Source organism: Mycteria americana, chromosome 8 (genome assembly GCF_035582795.1).
Source record: "Mycteria americana isolate JAX WOST 10 ecotype Jacksonville Zoo and Gardens chromosome 8, USCA_MyAme_1.0, whole genome shotgun sequence".
NCBI lineage: Eukaryota > Metazoa > Chordata > Aves > Ciconiiformes > Ciconiidae > Mycteria > Mycteria americana.
Window position 1 is genome coordinate 13,990,032 of NC_134372.1, and position 16,968 is coordinate 14,006,999.

General features: G+C 37.8%; 1 protein-coding gene across 3 annotated transcripts in view; it reads right to left on the reverse strand.

Annotated features, from left to right (window-relative positions):
- The window catches only part of PWWP2A (PWWP domain containing 2A), a 31,873-nt gene that overhangs the window by 11,654 nt on the left and 3,251 nt on the right, over positions 1-16,968 (reverse strand). For 2 of the 3 annotated variants that reach the window (XM_075509887.1, XM_075509888.1), the window contains exon 2: positions 4,240-5,937. In XM_075509887.1, the coding sequence (XP_075366002.1) occupies positions 4,254-5,937 (1,684 nt within the window). In that variant the 3' untranslated portion in view covers positions 4,240-4,253. The remainder of the gene's footprint in view (positions 1-4,239; positions 5,938-16,968) is intronic. The other variant, XM_075509889.1, reaches the window with a different exon arrangement.

Consider the following 16,968-nt stretch of genomic DNA (forward strand, 5'->3'; position numbering starts at 1 on the left):
AAATACTGCCATCTTACTGCACTTTTAATCATAAGATCACTCTACTCAACTTCCAGTTCAGTCTTTACCTTACCTACAAGTTAGTGTAGTGATCCCACTGCATTCACTGAATTTGCTTATTCCTGTAGGCATTTACTAGAAAACAATTATAAAGAAAGAGGAGATGAACTGAAATAGCCTTTCACTGATTGTCAGCCTCCTCCTTTCCAGAATTCTTCAGCCAAAAAGGCAGCTCTATTTTTTCACTGTACTTCACAGAACATGCATAAGGACAGATGATAATGCTACGGAGGGCTAGCTCCTAAGATTTATTTTCCAAAATTCATGTTCCTAATCTACTCTGACAACTTTAGCAAGAGCTTATAGAAGACATGAATGGAAATCAGTTTCAGGACTTAAGGGAGTTAACTAGAAGCAAACCTAAGGCTAGCAATGCAAAAAGCAACTCTTACCCCTTCCTCACTTCCACTGATGTGCTATTTCTTAAACTTAATCACATTTAGAAACTACTTTAAAAAAAAGTATTTTACAACATGCTTGAAAAAAATAAGTCTTCTCAGCCTTGCACAGTTGACCTAAATTACCCCCACTAAACACACTCGTCCTGGTGAGGTAGCTGTTAGTTATGTAGGTACCAAACTAAAGATAGCACTGTCTAAAAGAAAATACCATATAATCAGAGATTATTATCTCATTTAAGTGTTGACATCAAATTACAACTCTGATTAGAAAAATAACAAATATTTGTTCAATTTCCTGTAGAACGCTTCAGAGACATACAAGCATTTCACAATTGCTTCTAGCTTCACTCACAAAGTGATCACACCTTCAAACACTCCTGTTAAAGGAAATCTTTAAAAGTTTTGGAAGAACTACTCTCTCCCAAAACATTTTAACTGAAGCTGAAGATCTTCAAGGGAAAAGTAGGCTTGTACTAGAAACTCATCACCACCTGTCATGTTTTTGCCCCTAAATTGAGAGACCATACATACTCAAAACAACTACACTGAGGAATTTTATTAATTCAAAAAGACATAATTTGCAATTTATTATACTGAGCTGATAGAAAACTAACAGTCACTCTTTCTACTGACGTTTGTCTTCAAGACACAGGCTGCTTGCAACAGTTGCACAGCTTAATTACACTGATGCACTATCCTGGCACTCTACAGGCATGCTCCTGTCATGAGTTATTTGGTAAGTCATTTAAACTGCCAAGCTAACTCAGAGATGGTACACGTGTACCCAACTGCAAGAGCAGTAGTCCACACTCAAAGCGTAGGCATTGCTGGGAGCAGACAGGCACATAGAAGTGTGGGGGTTTTCGCAGTTTGTAGCTAAAACTGCACTAAACTTTGCCTAAATCTTCAAAGCTAATCTACATGCAGCATCCATACTGCCATAGCCAAGGTTACTTACTGTAACCAGACTTTACATTAAGCCCCACATTTTCTCCACTGTAGACTCTGTTATATCTAGAGTGTTAGCTACTTCAGAGTGAAAGGAAAATCATGGACGAGTATGAATAGGATATTTTCAATCTAATGTAACATGATGTTGTAAAAAAAAAAAAGTCTATTTGTTTTGAGACCTGTTAAGTCTGAAGTGATAAAGCAGATTCACTATAAAACTTAAGAAAGACTTCTTAAAAGACTGATCAACTACAAATCAAAACTAAGACTCTTTAAATGCCTTTCATAAACAGTTCTTTTGAACATAAAACAATCTAAAGAAACTCATACCTGTTGCTCTCCCATCTTACCAGTGAACACCTGCACAAACTTTGACTATGTATGCTTCAGTGCTATTCTAACTTTATATAAATTAAGAGATAAGAGTACAAAGCTTCCAGGTCTTTCAAAGAAAAATTAACAATGTAAATATTGATTTCATCACTACTTGGCTCAGAACAACTAACTTACAACCAGTTCACTCGAGCTTCTAAACTTCAAGGAACTAGCGTAGACATCTAAACCACGTTGTATGGGTTCTTGACTTCAAAAAGCAGTCTGCTTTAATAACAAAGTACGGCTTATTTACCTAAATAGAGTAACTGTTTCTGTTTGCAGGAAAGAATACATAGACATGAAACAGGATTTTTTTCTTCCCCAATTTTTTTTTCCACATTATGAAATTTATTGTGTGTTTATCACATTCAAAAAGCATTGACCAGTGGGGTTTTTTGGTAACTGTTAGAATGCCAAGGTAAAGCTGGTATATTTGGAAGCTTAATTAGAGATGACCATAAACTTGAGGAAAATTTGAACGGCTGTGTATTTGACACTTTAGACTTCCAATAGTTCTGTGGGCACAAAAGAATTAATTTTAAAAAGAAAATGAATGCTTTGAAATGACCAGACAGTATCATGAACATATGCAATGTAATCTTAAGTTAAAAGATTTTAAGGGTTTGATGATTAAGTCCTTACCCCCATTTTCATGTCTGTTTAAAAATCTAATTTCAGTCTAAGCTTAATTTTTTACATGTCATGATTGCCTACATGGGCAATTACAGAAAAAAACAGGATGAAAACTGCTTTGGAATGAACGCTGAGAGATTCTTCACAAGGCATTGCAAGGCTGAAACAGGAGTGGGTTGGAGAAGAGACAGTAATTCACATGGTCAGGTAAGGACCAAAACTAGAAGAAAAAAAAAAATGTAAAGTCAGTTGCATGAAAATGCCCCAACATTGAGCAAAAGACATGCAAGAAAAGCTGAAGTAGCAGTGGAGAGTGGATCTGATTAGGTTTTGATAGATGGAGAAAACTGAAAACATCTCCCCACTGTATAAGTGACATTATCCACAGTCTTTATTCAAACATATGGAACAAAATCTAATTAAGGGAGAAATTTGATAAACTTTACAGGAAGCCCTCTACAGAGCTAGTTTTGAAACAAAAGGGACAGATAATTGCTTAATCTCAAAATTAAGACTGAAGTATACCATTAGTAGTTTACATCAAGCAGTTATCTTTAAGAATGTGTGAAAAAGGACAATTTACTTTTTAAAAGGGTGTCCTCTAAATACGGCATACATATAAAGTACTCTAACATCCTGGATTTTTTTTTCAAAGCTTTTTGAGAAACACACACAAATAATTCAGATTTAGTCAATTTTATTTACAGTTTGTTTTTTTACATTTCAGAGCATTACACAGTTACATATTCTCATTTTCTGACCTGCAAACAGATACCTTAAACGGAAATATTAAAAAAATGAAGTTAGATACATCCAAAATGCAACAATTACACATCTGACAATTCACAAAGTGTAATTTACTAGGACGTATCCTAAGAATTTAGGAACAACCAGTCAGGAGAAAATCTGACCAATTTCAGCAATCAATTATTTACACATTCAAAAACAAAGCCTCTCTTAATCTAAACCCCCAGGCAAATGGCCTGAAAGATTTCTTCAGGAAGAAAGACCAGAAGTTATGATTCACACCTATGCAGCATTAACAGCCCTTGATCCCAAATACTGAGCAACTTCTCAGCTTTGTCTTAGAGCTACAGGCATCCCTCTCGGCTTCTCAGACCCTGAAGTGTTTTATTTGTGCCCCATGTGCATAGAAAGGCTGAGTGTTTAAGTGGTCACTACGATAAAACCCCATTTAATCTGGTCTTTAAGTTGCATGAATTCTTCTTCCTCAAAAATTTCAGCAAGTCTTCTAATGCCATTTAAACTGGCCTATGTGGATTGGGGCATGCCTCCTGAAGATGTTAAAGCATGCTTTGAACCAATTTGCACTGGCCAGACTAAATACATTAGAGACTATTTAAAATAATCTTTAAAGACCATTTAGACAAGGCTTATATTTCTACACTTCCCTGATGGGCCACCTAAAAAATAAAAAAAAAAAAGTCACAGCTACTACTTTCATCCCTTGTGTTAACCCTTTGCCACACAGCAACTAGTTATATACTGGGTAGAAACTACTAAAAAATTCCCTGCAAATAAGCTGCCTTTCAGCTGAGGCTATGGCTCCTATGCATTGGGTGTTTGAGGAGTTTTTTTCTTTAAAAAAAATTCTTACTTGAAAAATACTGAAGTTCTCACTTTAGGCTAATTTTGATTGCATGTTCAATTTCTTTAACTGTCAAGAAACCGCTACAAATGAACAACTTTAGTATAAAAAGAGCAGTCAACCGAGTGCAACTTCTGACTTGGCAAGTCCTTCATGGTAGTTCTCTAACTAGGCTATGAATTTTGCGGAGCCTCCAGATTTCTTGCCTACCTTACTTTCCATGTTCACGTTTCAAACTGTGTCAGCAGGGCCCGAACTTCGGGAGTCAGCTGCTTAGCAGCCTTAGCTGCCTCTGTGACGGCCTTGCGGTAAAGACCCTTTCTCTTCTTATTAAAGCGCAACTGGAAGCTTTCTAAAAAGGGGGATAGTTGTGCAAGAGCAAGAAAAGATGTTGTTGTTGAGCCAAACCACGAGATACGAGCCTCCTGTCGAACTAAAAGGCCATTATCTTTCCGGCTCACAGTTATGGTAAGAATACGGGCTGGCCACCAAGGGAAGCCATAAATCTTGGCCCAAACAATGTCCCCTACACATACGGTCCTGCCATCTGGTGTGACACATTTAGAGACGTTTTTGGAAAAGACTTCCGTTTTCAAGGAATTACTGAGCTTTTTCTCTTCCTTTGAAGAGGAGGAGGAGGAGGAGGAAGGTGCATGCATGCTGCCTGGAGGAAAATCAAAGCTTTCAGTAGAGCTACACTCAGAGTTGGTAGATTTCAAATCATCTGTGCTATCACTACTACAAACTGATGCACTGGAAGAGTCAGATTTCTTTTGATTAAGGGTCATGTAAACCGTTATATTGCTTTTGCTGCCTCTCTTGCCCAATGTCTGGTGTTCATCCTGATCAACAGTTACATGCACTTCACTTGTGTCCTGAACCTCACTGCTGGCCTCTTCAGGGCCTTCTGAGGGGCTCTGATTTTCTGAAGGGGCCTCACCTGCTGAGCGGGTGGAGGAGCAGCGAGACTGGGGCTTAGTTGCCATCTTGCCACTCCGTATTTTCTCAAGTCCTGTCTTGAGAGAAGAGTCATTTTCTTCATTCCGATACCTTTGTGGCTTTAAACGCAATCGGGGTGGGAGGGAACCTGAGCTGGTGTTCTGAAGACGCCGTGTGAAGTGGACCTTTGAATGTGCATTTTTGGAAGAGGAGGTTGCACTCTGCTTCTTTTGTGCCTTTTCTTTGGCCATTTTCAAGACTTCCCGAGCTTTTGCATGATCCATGTTTTTGCTCTGGAGAACTTTTTTTGTATTTAACTGCGCTTTTGAAGTATTTGCTTGTGCGGAAACTTTAACTACTCTGCTTCTGCTATGGGCAATATTTGAAACCTTGACCACAGCATTCCTTTTCTGGCTTTCATTTTGGCTTTTTCCATCCACTTTATGGTCAGTCTTAAGTTTTTTATTCACAGTAGTCACACTCTCATTTCTTCGTTTTTTATTATCCTCATATTTTGAAGAGTCACTTGCATTGCCACCTTTTTTTATTTCTTTTTTTTCTGCAACAACACTGTTTTTGCACTTGTCACATAAGACCTGCCGGGGTCGTAGTTTGATAGCATTCATGATAGAAGTGGGTTCCTCCCTGTACATTTTACGCTTGGGCCGCTTAATTTTCCGGGGCGGAGGCTGAGGTATTGACTGGTTATACGTGTCCCTGATAAACAAAGGAGGAGGATATGGCGCTCCCTCATGAAAGAGAGGAGGTGGTTTAGAAGTCCATAGGCTTTTAGCTATGCTAGGTTCTGATGGCTGCGTGAGAGAAGAGTCATCAGGGACTGCAGCATTAGATTCACACTTCACCTGTGCCTCATCTTGGAATGGTTTACTTTGGAGCTGCATGGCTTCAGGTTTATCCTTGTATTCCCTTTTAGGAAATATGGTCACAGGGATTCCATGGGGTCCAAACCTTAAAGAGAAAGAAAAAATATTAAAGGTTTTGAGGGATCTTTTGCTGCATTTATTAAAAAGCATTTGAAAACCTGTCCACATTATGTAGCCATCATTTGAAAGACACAAGTCCCATGAAAATTAAAGCTTCATATCTAGCCTTATGGTAAGCTTTGAAAAAGCAGGACACCAAAACCAAGTCAGTAGAGAACACAAAATACAGTTTCACTTATTATCAGTTTCTCTTGCATCAACAAGATGCCCTGAAAATGTAACAAAAAATATAACCTAGAGACAGCAGTAAAAGAATTAACTTTGTACTTTTAGAAAATGCTTATAAACATGCAAGCTACACACTCATCCCATGAACTCGAAATCTACCCAGGATTTCCATACTAAGTCAACTTATGTGAAGAAGGCATCTTCAGTAACTTTTACAAAATTCTTCCATTTTTAGCATAGCACAAAAGGCCAAGTATGTTTCAGATTTAATTGAGGCAAATATGGACTACATAAATACCTGCATTGAACTTGCAAGTGCCATCATTCTTCACCCACAAAAAGATTAGCACTTGATCATCTGATGCATTACAGCCCAAAACTTGCTAGCCTATTAGTTTGAGTTTCTTCCAGCAAAACTACCTTTATTTCAACACAATACAAACCATTCCCGCCTGTTTTGCAAGCAAACAATATTTCAAACCTTTGCCTACTTTTCTCCAGACAGCTCTAGATCTCTGCTGCCCCATTTGACATACACAGGGCTTCTCACCACCCTGATCAACTCTGAGACAAGAATGAAAAATCCCAGTATGACTGGGGCATTAGCTCAACTTTCCTATAGTAACAGAAGTAGCATGTTGCCTAACAGGTACCCAATACTTTCTGCAAAGGGTTGTGCTAAGGGAAACATTTTATCAGTTTGCAATGTATTACGCTTGCCTTCTCCCAAGAGGAAATCAAATGATAAATACATTCATTTTACAACAATGTATCTTTCAATCCCCAGAACAGGGCAGGATTATAAAAGCTTGTTTAACCTTCCTTCCGTTCCACTCCACAATCTACCAGCTGAGGTACCAGCCTTACACAAAGCTGTCACTAGGTTGTTCACTGCTCTTGACCTCTGCCTGATTCCAGCTCCCATACACACACTAGCATGTGGCTTACATTAGTTGGTATTTTAACAGTTTGACCTTAATGCAGTAACAACATGATAGACAAGGTTGCAATTCAAATGCCAAATCATCCATTTTGAATCACTAAAACACCATTATGTTTATCACACCCCACCTGACAGGAGAATGAAGTAATTACCCAAGATTTGTCCTCAGGTTAACACTAGTTCACATTGCACTGCAGCTGCTCAACTGCAACATCCTCTTAACTGATTGAACTGAAGTTTATTTACAATTTATGGTTGCCTCTCAACTGAAGATAAATACTGAATACCTGTCTATTTTCCATTCACACTCCTGCAAGAAACATGCAGTTTATACGAGTGCCTACATGCTGGCTCTACTTCTTCGAAACCGGTTTTGAAAAAAAAACAACATCATCATATGCATTAGAAGATTCTTTACACTGTCACCAACAAAAGCCATCACTTGTTTGTCCTTTTGCTTATCTGTTAAGCATCTTTTCACACTTAAAAAGGTGCAATTGAAGCAAAGCAACCCATCCAAGATTAAATTATCCATCCAGTTTGCACTTCATTACAAAAGGAGAACAGAAACAGCAGACAACCTAAGCAAGGGGCAACCAAACAATTTTGTCATCATAGAAAAGAAGGGAAGTTGAATACGTGACAATTTACAGGTTAGTATCAACATGGGAACTGTTGTTACCCTACACCTAGGTACTGTTACATTCATACCTTTGAACTCTGGGGACACAGGCAGGAGCCCAGGTGAGCAGCTAGAGCAGTTCTGTCCTTATCCACAGGCTGATGAGTGGGATTTACCACAAAATATCCCACCACCCCACAAAAGTTCATTTCTGAGGTTTGGAGCCACTCCAGTTGAATTCCACATGTCCCTCCAGAAATGAGCAGCATAACTAAATGCAGTCTACTGCACTAGTGAAGGCTACAGTGAATTATAAACATTTGGCAGCTGATACAGGCATTTCTCCAGCCTACAGTCTGGCATTAAACCACAAGGGACTCACTCATAACCAAGTTTTAAGTTCCCTGAAGTCCCAAAAGTCCACCAAGTGTAAAGAAGTTATTTTTCCACAAACACTTTTCCTTCCACTAAGGATTATGAGCAAGTTACTCAATTCCAAGTAGGGCCCACTAAGGATTATGAGCAAGTTACTCATTTCCAAGTAGGGCTTTAAAAGAAACTATCAGCTGATAGTAATTAAATTAGCAATATTTTCAGTGTTATTTGCATCAAGAACTTCAGCTTCTTTAAGAGCAATAAGATCCAGATCCCATCTTTCACCACCTGATAAAGATTACAGGATTTGGGGAAAAGTTAAATTTACTATAAGAGTTAAGAACAAGACAGGGTAAGATCTCTGTTGTGCAAATTTCAATCCCAGACAAACACCACAAAAGTAGAACTAGGCAGGAGTGTGATATCAAATGGGCAAAACCCATGCAGAAGAACATCACTTATAACTCTTTTCACTGTCTCAGGAACTGCATTTCCTAGCCCCTCACAAGACATTTCCATAGTCCAATGCAAAAGGACTATGCATTGGACGCAAAAGGACTTTCTTCTAGAAGACATTTATGCTGACTCTGTGTTAGGAAATTAAGCATTATTAGCAGTGACCAGGCAAGAAGTGGATGAAGAGGACTGCAAGGAGGTTCTCCAGAAGGATCCCATTTCAGTAATTAATCTCTCTTTTCCTAGATTTTCGTTCTACTGCCTCACAAGCAAAGTCAGCACAATTAGCACTCCAAATGCATAAAAAAGCCTAATGGAAAGCTCAGCATATGACTAATACCATGAAGGCATCAAAGATTAAAACTGCACCTTAGACTATACTTTCCTTCAAGCATCCGCATAATACACAGGCCAAACAGCTGGAGAACAGGGCAGCCAAAGTGGAATTTTTATTTAAGATGCAAACCTGCTTTAGTAAGACACAAAACCAATCCAGACTGAATCTCTGATGCCGGAGTCTGTCTCACAAAAGGTACTGTTTTAAAAAATGAACTAGAATCTCCCGCCCCGTCTACATAAAAATTAATGAATTGTAGAATTAGAGAACATTCACGGATATCGTCTAGTGCCAGTTATGTAAGAGCAAATGAAGACACCATTCCTGCAAATGATGTGTCAATACATAAAGACATGACTAGTCAAGACACAGTCCACCTGCAATACAAGATAAATTTGGTAAGCCCAGAGACTGAATATTACTTCCAACAGCTGAGTGTATGGTGCCTTCTCTTTGGCCTCATCCAATAGCAGGTTGCATCCACATACTTTCAGTTTTCAGATGATCTTTGTTTCCTCCTTGGTGAATGAAGTTCTCCAGCTATGCAACTTGGAAGAACAACAGGAGAATCAAGAAGAGAGAACAATGGCAGAAAAACTTAGGAATGAAACAGTAAATGATACAGGAGAGAATGAAGACAAAGAACAGGGTAAGAAGAGAGTGAACGCAAAACAAAAAATGGCCTATTTTTCTTAAGAGAAGAAGCAGAATGAAGATGTGACCTTAAACCTATTCAAGACAAGGCATGACACAGCATCTAATTAGTTCAACAGCAAACACAAGTACTTATTGCATATACTAGAATTTCTAGCCCTATTTTCATACGTCTAGTTGGTGGACCTTGAAGACAAGTGCTTCTCATACAATCACAATAATAATTTGTTACACCAACTACACATTTGAAATAGCTAGGAGTGCCACATGTACATAGGTTAGACATAAAAGTTGCACAAGCTCGCATTTGGTTCATCTACTACAGAGATGAAGATGGACTAAAAGGCTACCATATAAAAAAAGGTTAAAAAAATCCAAGCAGCATAACTCAGTTGTATCATGACATTTACTGATCCACACGTCAGTCAATGACTGGGCAGTAGATCACCTCTTAAAAGAAACCATTTCAGTTATGCTACACCAGTGAGACTACCTACATATTTCCTTTGTCACATGTTGCATGTTTAAGTACTATAAACAACTGCCTTGTCTTTATTCTAACAAACTACATTTTTTTTAAAATATATTGATCCAGAGTATCACCTGTCCCTACTACACTACTACTTTCCTCTAGAAAAGGCTATTCTTGGAAAGACATACTCCAATTACTGTTTGCTTAAAAAAAAACCCCATTTGTGCATAAGTTCCAGCTGTTCATTGTACAGCTCGCTCACGTATAACATAATATAGTTCTACCTCAGACTAGGACTTGAAGGAATAGAAGGACTCGTTGATGTGGGATCTAAAATTGAAGTGTTACGAAAACCAAAGTAAGAAATAGGTATTTTCTGCTTTCCAGAAAAAGGCAGTTCTGGAAAGCAGTGCACTGCTGTTTCATACCTACTCAAAATTAGAACCATTTTCCCATGTTGCCAGCTTCCTCTCGTGTAGAGGTGTCCTGGCTCTTTTTTGCTTTGAAAAGGCACCTCTAAAAGAGAAGACGGTTGAGACCCATCATAAGAAACTTATCTCCAAGAAGTTTTACAAGCAACCAGAGCAATCAGTAGATCTAATCATATTTCTGCTACACACATCACTTCAATATACATATGCATTAAAGACATGAATAGCAACAGGAATATTGGGAACTATATTTAAATAAGAGACTAATGGGGTAGATGAGATCAATTCTGGCAGTCCAGTGATCTTTACACTGAGAAGATCTTTCAATTGACAAGTGTATGCAGAAGCAGAAATATGATAAAGACACTGAGGTTTTATTTCCACAGTTTGTCAACTGCAAGTTAATGAACAGGTAGCCATGGCATCCTTTGTAATTATGTAAAAGCTAGTTTGGGTATCAAACATAGAAGCCTGTTACTTAAAGCCATATAGATTTGTATTACAAATATGTAAACTTAAGTACTTCAAGCAAAGTAAAAACACTTGCTCTCATCTTTAGCCTCCAATGTCTAACTTTTACTTCTCCATTTACTTCTCTATTCTCTAAAATGAAAAAGCACCTTGTTCTGCCAAGAAGAGCCAAAGAAGAGAACCCACTGAACCGGTTCAGAAGTATTTCACATTTGTCTGCGAACACACTGAATTAACGTCAACAAAGCACAGTAACTTCCAGTGTTGTGATAAGCGTTAAAACAAGTCTGTTGTAAATGACTATGATCAAAACTCATCTTCACCACTAAGTCAGACTACAGTAATCTCTGATTACCTTTTTATGCATTGCTCTTGTACTCAATATCATCCTTAGTGTTTTGCAAAAACCAAGACAAGCAACAACTGAAGCAATTTTTATTGCATGGATAAAAGTTCAAAGACTCTGAATGCTGGGAGTATAATAATATGCTGAAATAATGTAGAGCTAAGTATATATATTTCATGCATGTATCTAAACTGAGGGTTTAAATTATAATACTCAATGTACAATACAATTAGATCATAGCTATTTGAACACAAAGTATTTCCGAACTCCTGAAATAACCTGTATTCAAAACACAGATTATGCAATAACCTATTTTTAATATACGATTTACTTTGTGTGATAAAGCACGATATGGAACACACTGCTTTAAGCAGCAGGCATGTTACTGAAAAAAGCATACACAGAAGCCAAACTATCAACTCAATGGTTTACTCACCTCCTGAGCAATGTAACACTAGGCTAAATAGACTAGAAAATGCATATCTCACTTAGAGCTCTAAAAACATGACAAGGGACTGCAGTGTAAGTGACTGGGAATAACACAACATCAAGAATAGATGTTGCCTCACCATCACAAACTCTCAGCACCAAGAAAAGTTTGGTTAAGGATATGATAGTTCAAATTAAGTAACACGTGACAATCCACATCTAAGCAAACTAGTAGGAAGCCTACATACTCAAAAACTTTTACTAATCAATGTTAAGCTTAGTGTTTTTCAAGCAGGTACACTTGCCTGAAATCCACGCTCTTGTTTCTGGCACACTTTGAAGGCAGAGGACAGACAAGAGCAGGGTATGTATAGAATTGAGTTTGAAAGCATCTTAAGAAAGCTGGTTAGAAGTATCCAAGGCAGCAGCTGATTTTAATCATTCCTAACCACTGTCACCTGGGTCTCCTGCTGCAATCACTACCCAGGTGGAAACCAACTAATGGATACCAAACAATATGCAAATACACAAAGGCTGTATTAGCTTACAGTACACCTCTCCATTAAGTTAGAAGCCCTTTCAAAGACTTCAACTTCCAGGAAACTGAATCACAGAAGTCCATGTAGTTAGGATGCTGATGCAGACTTTGAAGAATTATCCACTGTAGAGACAGAAGAATCTCAAAGTTGATAAGCCTGAAGAGTATGCAGGTGGTCCCCTAATCACACTGCTTTCCCCCCACAGAAGTGGGAAGGTACCCCTCACCTTTTCATTGGAAAAGATTTACAAATGAATTCACAGAATTTCCTTCAGTTTTCTGTAACTTGGAGTTCTATCAAGGATATAAAAGTAAACTTTAAAAGATAGTATACTTTAAGTTTAGGCTTCCCACTAACTACAACTGGCATGCTTATAAAGCTGAAGGTCTGTTTAAACTGAAATTATGTTTTAATTTTTTACATCTGTTGGCATTATTAGTTTCAAGCATCAGTTGCATTTTAAAGTAGATGCTTTCCTGATATACTTGGAAGTCTTACACAATTGCAAAACTTTATGATTAAGATAAACCTTTAATATACACTTCAAGATCATCCACATACCAGTCAGATCCAAGACACATGGAAGAGAATGATACCATTAATGGATGAACTTTAAGCCAATTCAGTGTCAAGATGGACAAGATTCATCAGTCCCATAACAGTGTAAAGAAAAAAAAAATTATTTAAAGCATACTGAAAATTTCACCTCCACCCAGTCTCTCAACACTTCAAGCCAAGTCAAGTCAAGCTACTCTTAGAAAGCAATGGCAACCCATGCTGTTGGAATACAGAAAAGCATACCATAAGAAGAAAGGACAATGTAACCATCATCTGTTGCATTGCAGTCCAACAAAGAACAGTAGTAGACTACAGCTACTTTAGGAAAGGAAAGTTTGAGGCACAATCCACAGATGCCCCATTTACCAGCAAGATTAGAGCTGACTAGTTTGAGAAAGGGAACAGTCATACTCCTTGTACTGGCTCAAAATCAGAAGCCGATTGGCAAGTGTTTTCAGTATAAGCAGCAGCTCTAACATGCTTTATACCTATACTAGCAAAATCCTAAAAGCTAGTCCAGTTTTGTTAGTGATTTTCACTTTCCAAGTGGAAACTTGGAAATGAGTAAGCCTTTCAAAAAGCATTTGATAAGTGACCACAAATAACACTCAATAAAGTTTTGGATGTAGTTAGAGACACAAGAGAAACTATTTTCATATAGAAGCTGAAACATTATAAAATCATAGAAAAATTTAGGTTGAAAACAAGGTCTTCTGATCCAACCCTGTCCTCTAAGTGAGGCTAAATTTGACACTATACCTTTCAATATAACTTCTGTCAGTCACAAGCAAAGTGTATGTAATTTACTCTCTTAACCACACACACACTCACATCACACCTATGCTTCCAGTGTTCTGGGGATAAAAGCAAATATCAAAGAAGTGTTATGGCTGTTCCTTAAATGCTAGAATTTCACCAAGCTCCTTTACCCATCTGAGAAACAACAAAAAAGAACAGGTGATGAATTGTAGGAACACCTTGCAAACTGAGTGTAGTTTAAAAAAAAAAAACAAACAAACAAGAAACCAAAACACAACCCACACACAACCCTGAGTAACAGACATTTTACTGTTGAGAATGTATATCATAGAACATCAGTACTTCTATAGAACTTAAACCTTCCCCAGACAAGGACGACCAAATGTTGTCCCTATTTATTAAATGAACTTATTAGTAAAAGAGAACTTAAGAGCATGGAGAAACATGCCACATTTTTTCAAGTAAGACTTCTGCTGTTTCCTTCTCGCATCAGATCTTGAATTTCTCAACTTGGGAGTACCTTCTATTCCTCTCCCACCTTTCTTGGCATATATGGTTGCAACACACTAGATTCATCCTGCAGAGTTTATACCAACAAAATGTGAGCATACATAGACCGCAAGTTTCAAAAAGTGCTAAATGTAAATGATTTAAAAATCTAACAGATGTTCTGCAGATTAAGACAACATGAACTAGGGAATGAATGCAACAGTTCCATTATTTATCCTTATTCTTTTGCAGTAGAAAGGTCAATGAATAAATTGGGAAAAGCATAGGATTCAAGAGTTGCCAAGAAAGAATGATGTGACTGAAAACTGCTACTAGGATTATAAGAATTTGAAGCTGTCTATAAAAGTTTATTTTCATCATATAGTTCATGGATACCGTGCTGCAGGAAGTCTTTCCTTATCTTCCACAACCAAACCCCCATTAAGATATAATTTCAAACACCTGTCTACTAGCAATACACTGGGCATCTTTTGGATATCTAAGGCTTTTAGGTCACAAAACAACTTTTTGCTCTCCCTTTCCCCCTCAAGAACTATTATGATCACACACAAGTCAGAAGGGAAATAGCTTAGAGAAAAAGACAATAGGAAGACACGTGTCCATCACATCTGTAGGATTAGAAGGAAAATTTTAGTCAAATGATAAAGCAATAGAAAGCCCAAGTCCTGACTCTTGGCAAACAGAACATAAATTTAATCCCCCTCCTCCCCTTAATCTTTGAGAAGGGAAAAAAATTGCAGAAATAATTATCCTCTCTCCAGAAGGGCAAACTAAACCCAGGACTTCTTAATCCTACATTTTAAGATTTACAAATGCTATGCTCATCAGGTATTTCCTTACTGTCTACTTCCTCCAGGTGCAGAGCAAGATTTCCACTAATTCTGAACCAGCAGGTGGCATTAACATCTCATACACCCTAAGCAAACACAGTGTTAGTCAAATGCTGGATACAGGCAAGCTTACAAGCCTTATTTAAGCCCCATACCTAACGAGTAGTTTTCAATGACAATTTGTACAATGGCATGGAAAATTAACTACAGTCGTGCATGAAACATTCCACTATCTACTCTGACAAAAAAAGACAGGATTGCCTTCTCCTGCCTGCCTGCCTGATGGTTGGCTGCATTTCCTGTCTCTCCCATCAGCACGACTGATGGGAGGTATACACTGAGGAACTCGCATCAGAACCTTATCCTAGCATGCAATAAGGCACTTAAGTGGTAATGGCAACAGCAGTAATAAAGTATAACAGTAGGATCACATTTTTAATTTGTGCAATAAGCCTTTAGAGTAACAAAAGTGGGGATATGTCCCTCTTTAAGTGATGATTTACTGCCTAAGAAATTGATTTGGGACTCAGTAGACGTAGGTACCTATTTTCTGCTGATTTTCAAAACTTCCTGTGCAGCTGCTAACAGGTACACGGGACTGCCATTATTACAGGCAGAGAAAATACTTCCTTACCTCAAATAAATGTAGGAATAAAGTCCACTGAACACTGAGGTGCTTGTGTTCTTGTGTTATAAACTCCTAAATGGACATCCTATTTACAGGAGGTAGGAGAGGAAGAGGAAATCAGACCTTTAATACAAACACCACTGACTTCATATCAAAGTCCATAAGAATAAAATACAAAGTGAGTGCATCATTTCAACAATGAAAACAAAATTAAGAAAAAATAAGAAAAGAAAACCAACCAAAAAAACCTTTAAAACCAGAAATATATGGGGACATTTTTGCTTTTCTTTAACCTTGAATTTCAAGTAATTCAGAACATGACTTGAGAAGACTAAGAGTCCAGTGGACAGGTTTTTAACACAGTCATTAAAACTTACTCTTCTTAGTACTGTGCAGAAGTAGCACCTTCATTGCCCTGGACAGGAAAGCAGAAATTAAGATCCAAAAAGGACTAAGAATTATTTTCTTCCAAGCATACTATGCAAACAGCATGAGAATGTGCAGTGAACACATCAGCCACTTGTTGAAGCTATTGAATGAGTAAATTCTAATACAAAATTTCACTTTTATTTAATAAGAACTGGCAGTCTTATATTGATCCTCTTTGCATTAGGAAGGTTTATAAGACTATTCCCATGCACTTGAATGAGCTAGTGGAGACAGCTTTCAGTAACCACGCATCTTCCATACCAGAAATCCCAGCGTTTTCATGTAAATGCATGCTGGAATTTAGGTGGTTTTGATTTAACCCTACCCTTCCTTTTTCTTTTTTATTCCTTTTTTTTTTTTGGTCCAGTGGAAAAGCTTGTTATAAGAATTCCAGGGCCTGCCACAGATACAGAAGGAAGTTCATGAAAAATGTTAGTGTTCTACAAGTCCACCTGCTGCTACACAAAACAAAAATAAACAGATATAAGGAAAAGCTGATACCTAAACAGTACTATCATTCAGCCACTTATCACCAAAGTAATAAAGTCTAGAATAAAACGTAAACCTTGGGCATTCATGTAACACCTGTTTTCTGACAATGCTTCAGTTTCTTACAGATAGCAAGTTCTTGGACTATTTCTAGAGTTCACTTACCACTGCATTTCCTGCTCGGAGACATTTGAACAGAGAATCCTATTAATCTATAAATATTTACTTGTCACCAGCCAAATATTATAGACCTTATGTCTAGAAACTCAATTCTTTTTGTCCAGGCACTCTGAAGAGCTTGGCTTTTAGAATTTAAATTTCACCTTCTGGATTCCCATATAACAAGTACCTCTGAAGGAAGTCCAAGATCATATGAATGGAGAGAAAGGAATAAGCGGTTCCACTGCATAAGAGAATCTGGGAGTAATAGCACAAGCCTTCATGTATCACTTTTCCACAGTTCTTACTGTGAAGACTTGCCCCAGGGCCTGTGCTTAAAAACAGGGGAAATTGAGATGCATGCTTCCACTGAAGCCACAATGCAAAAACA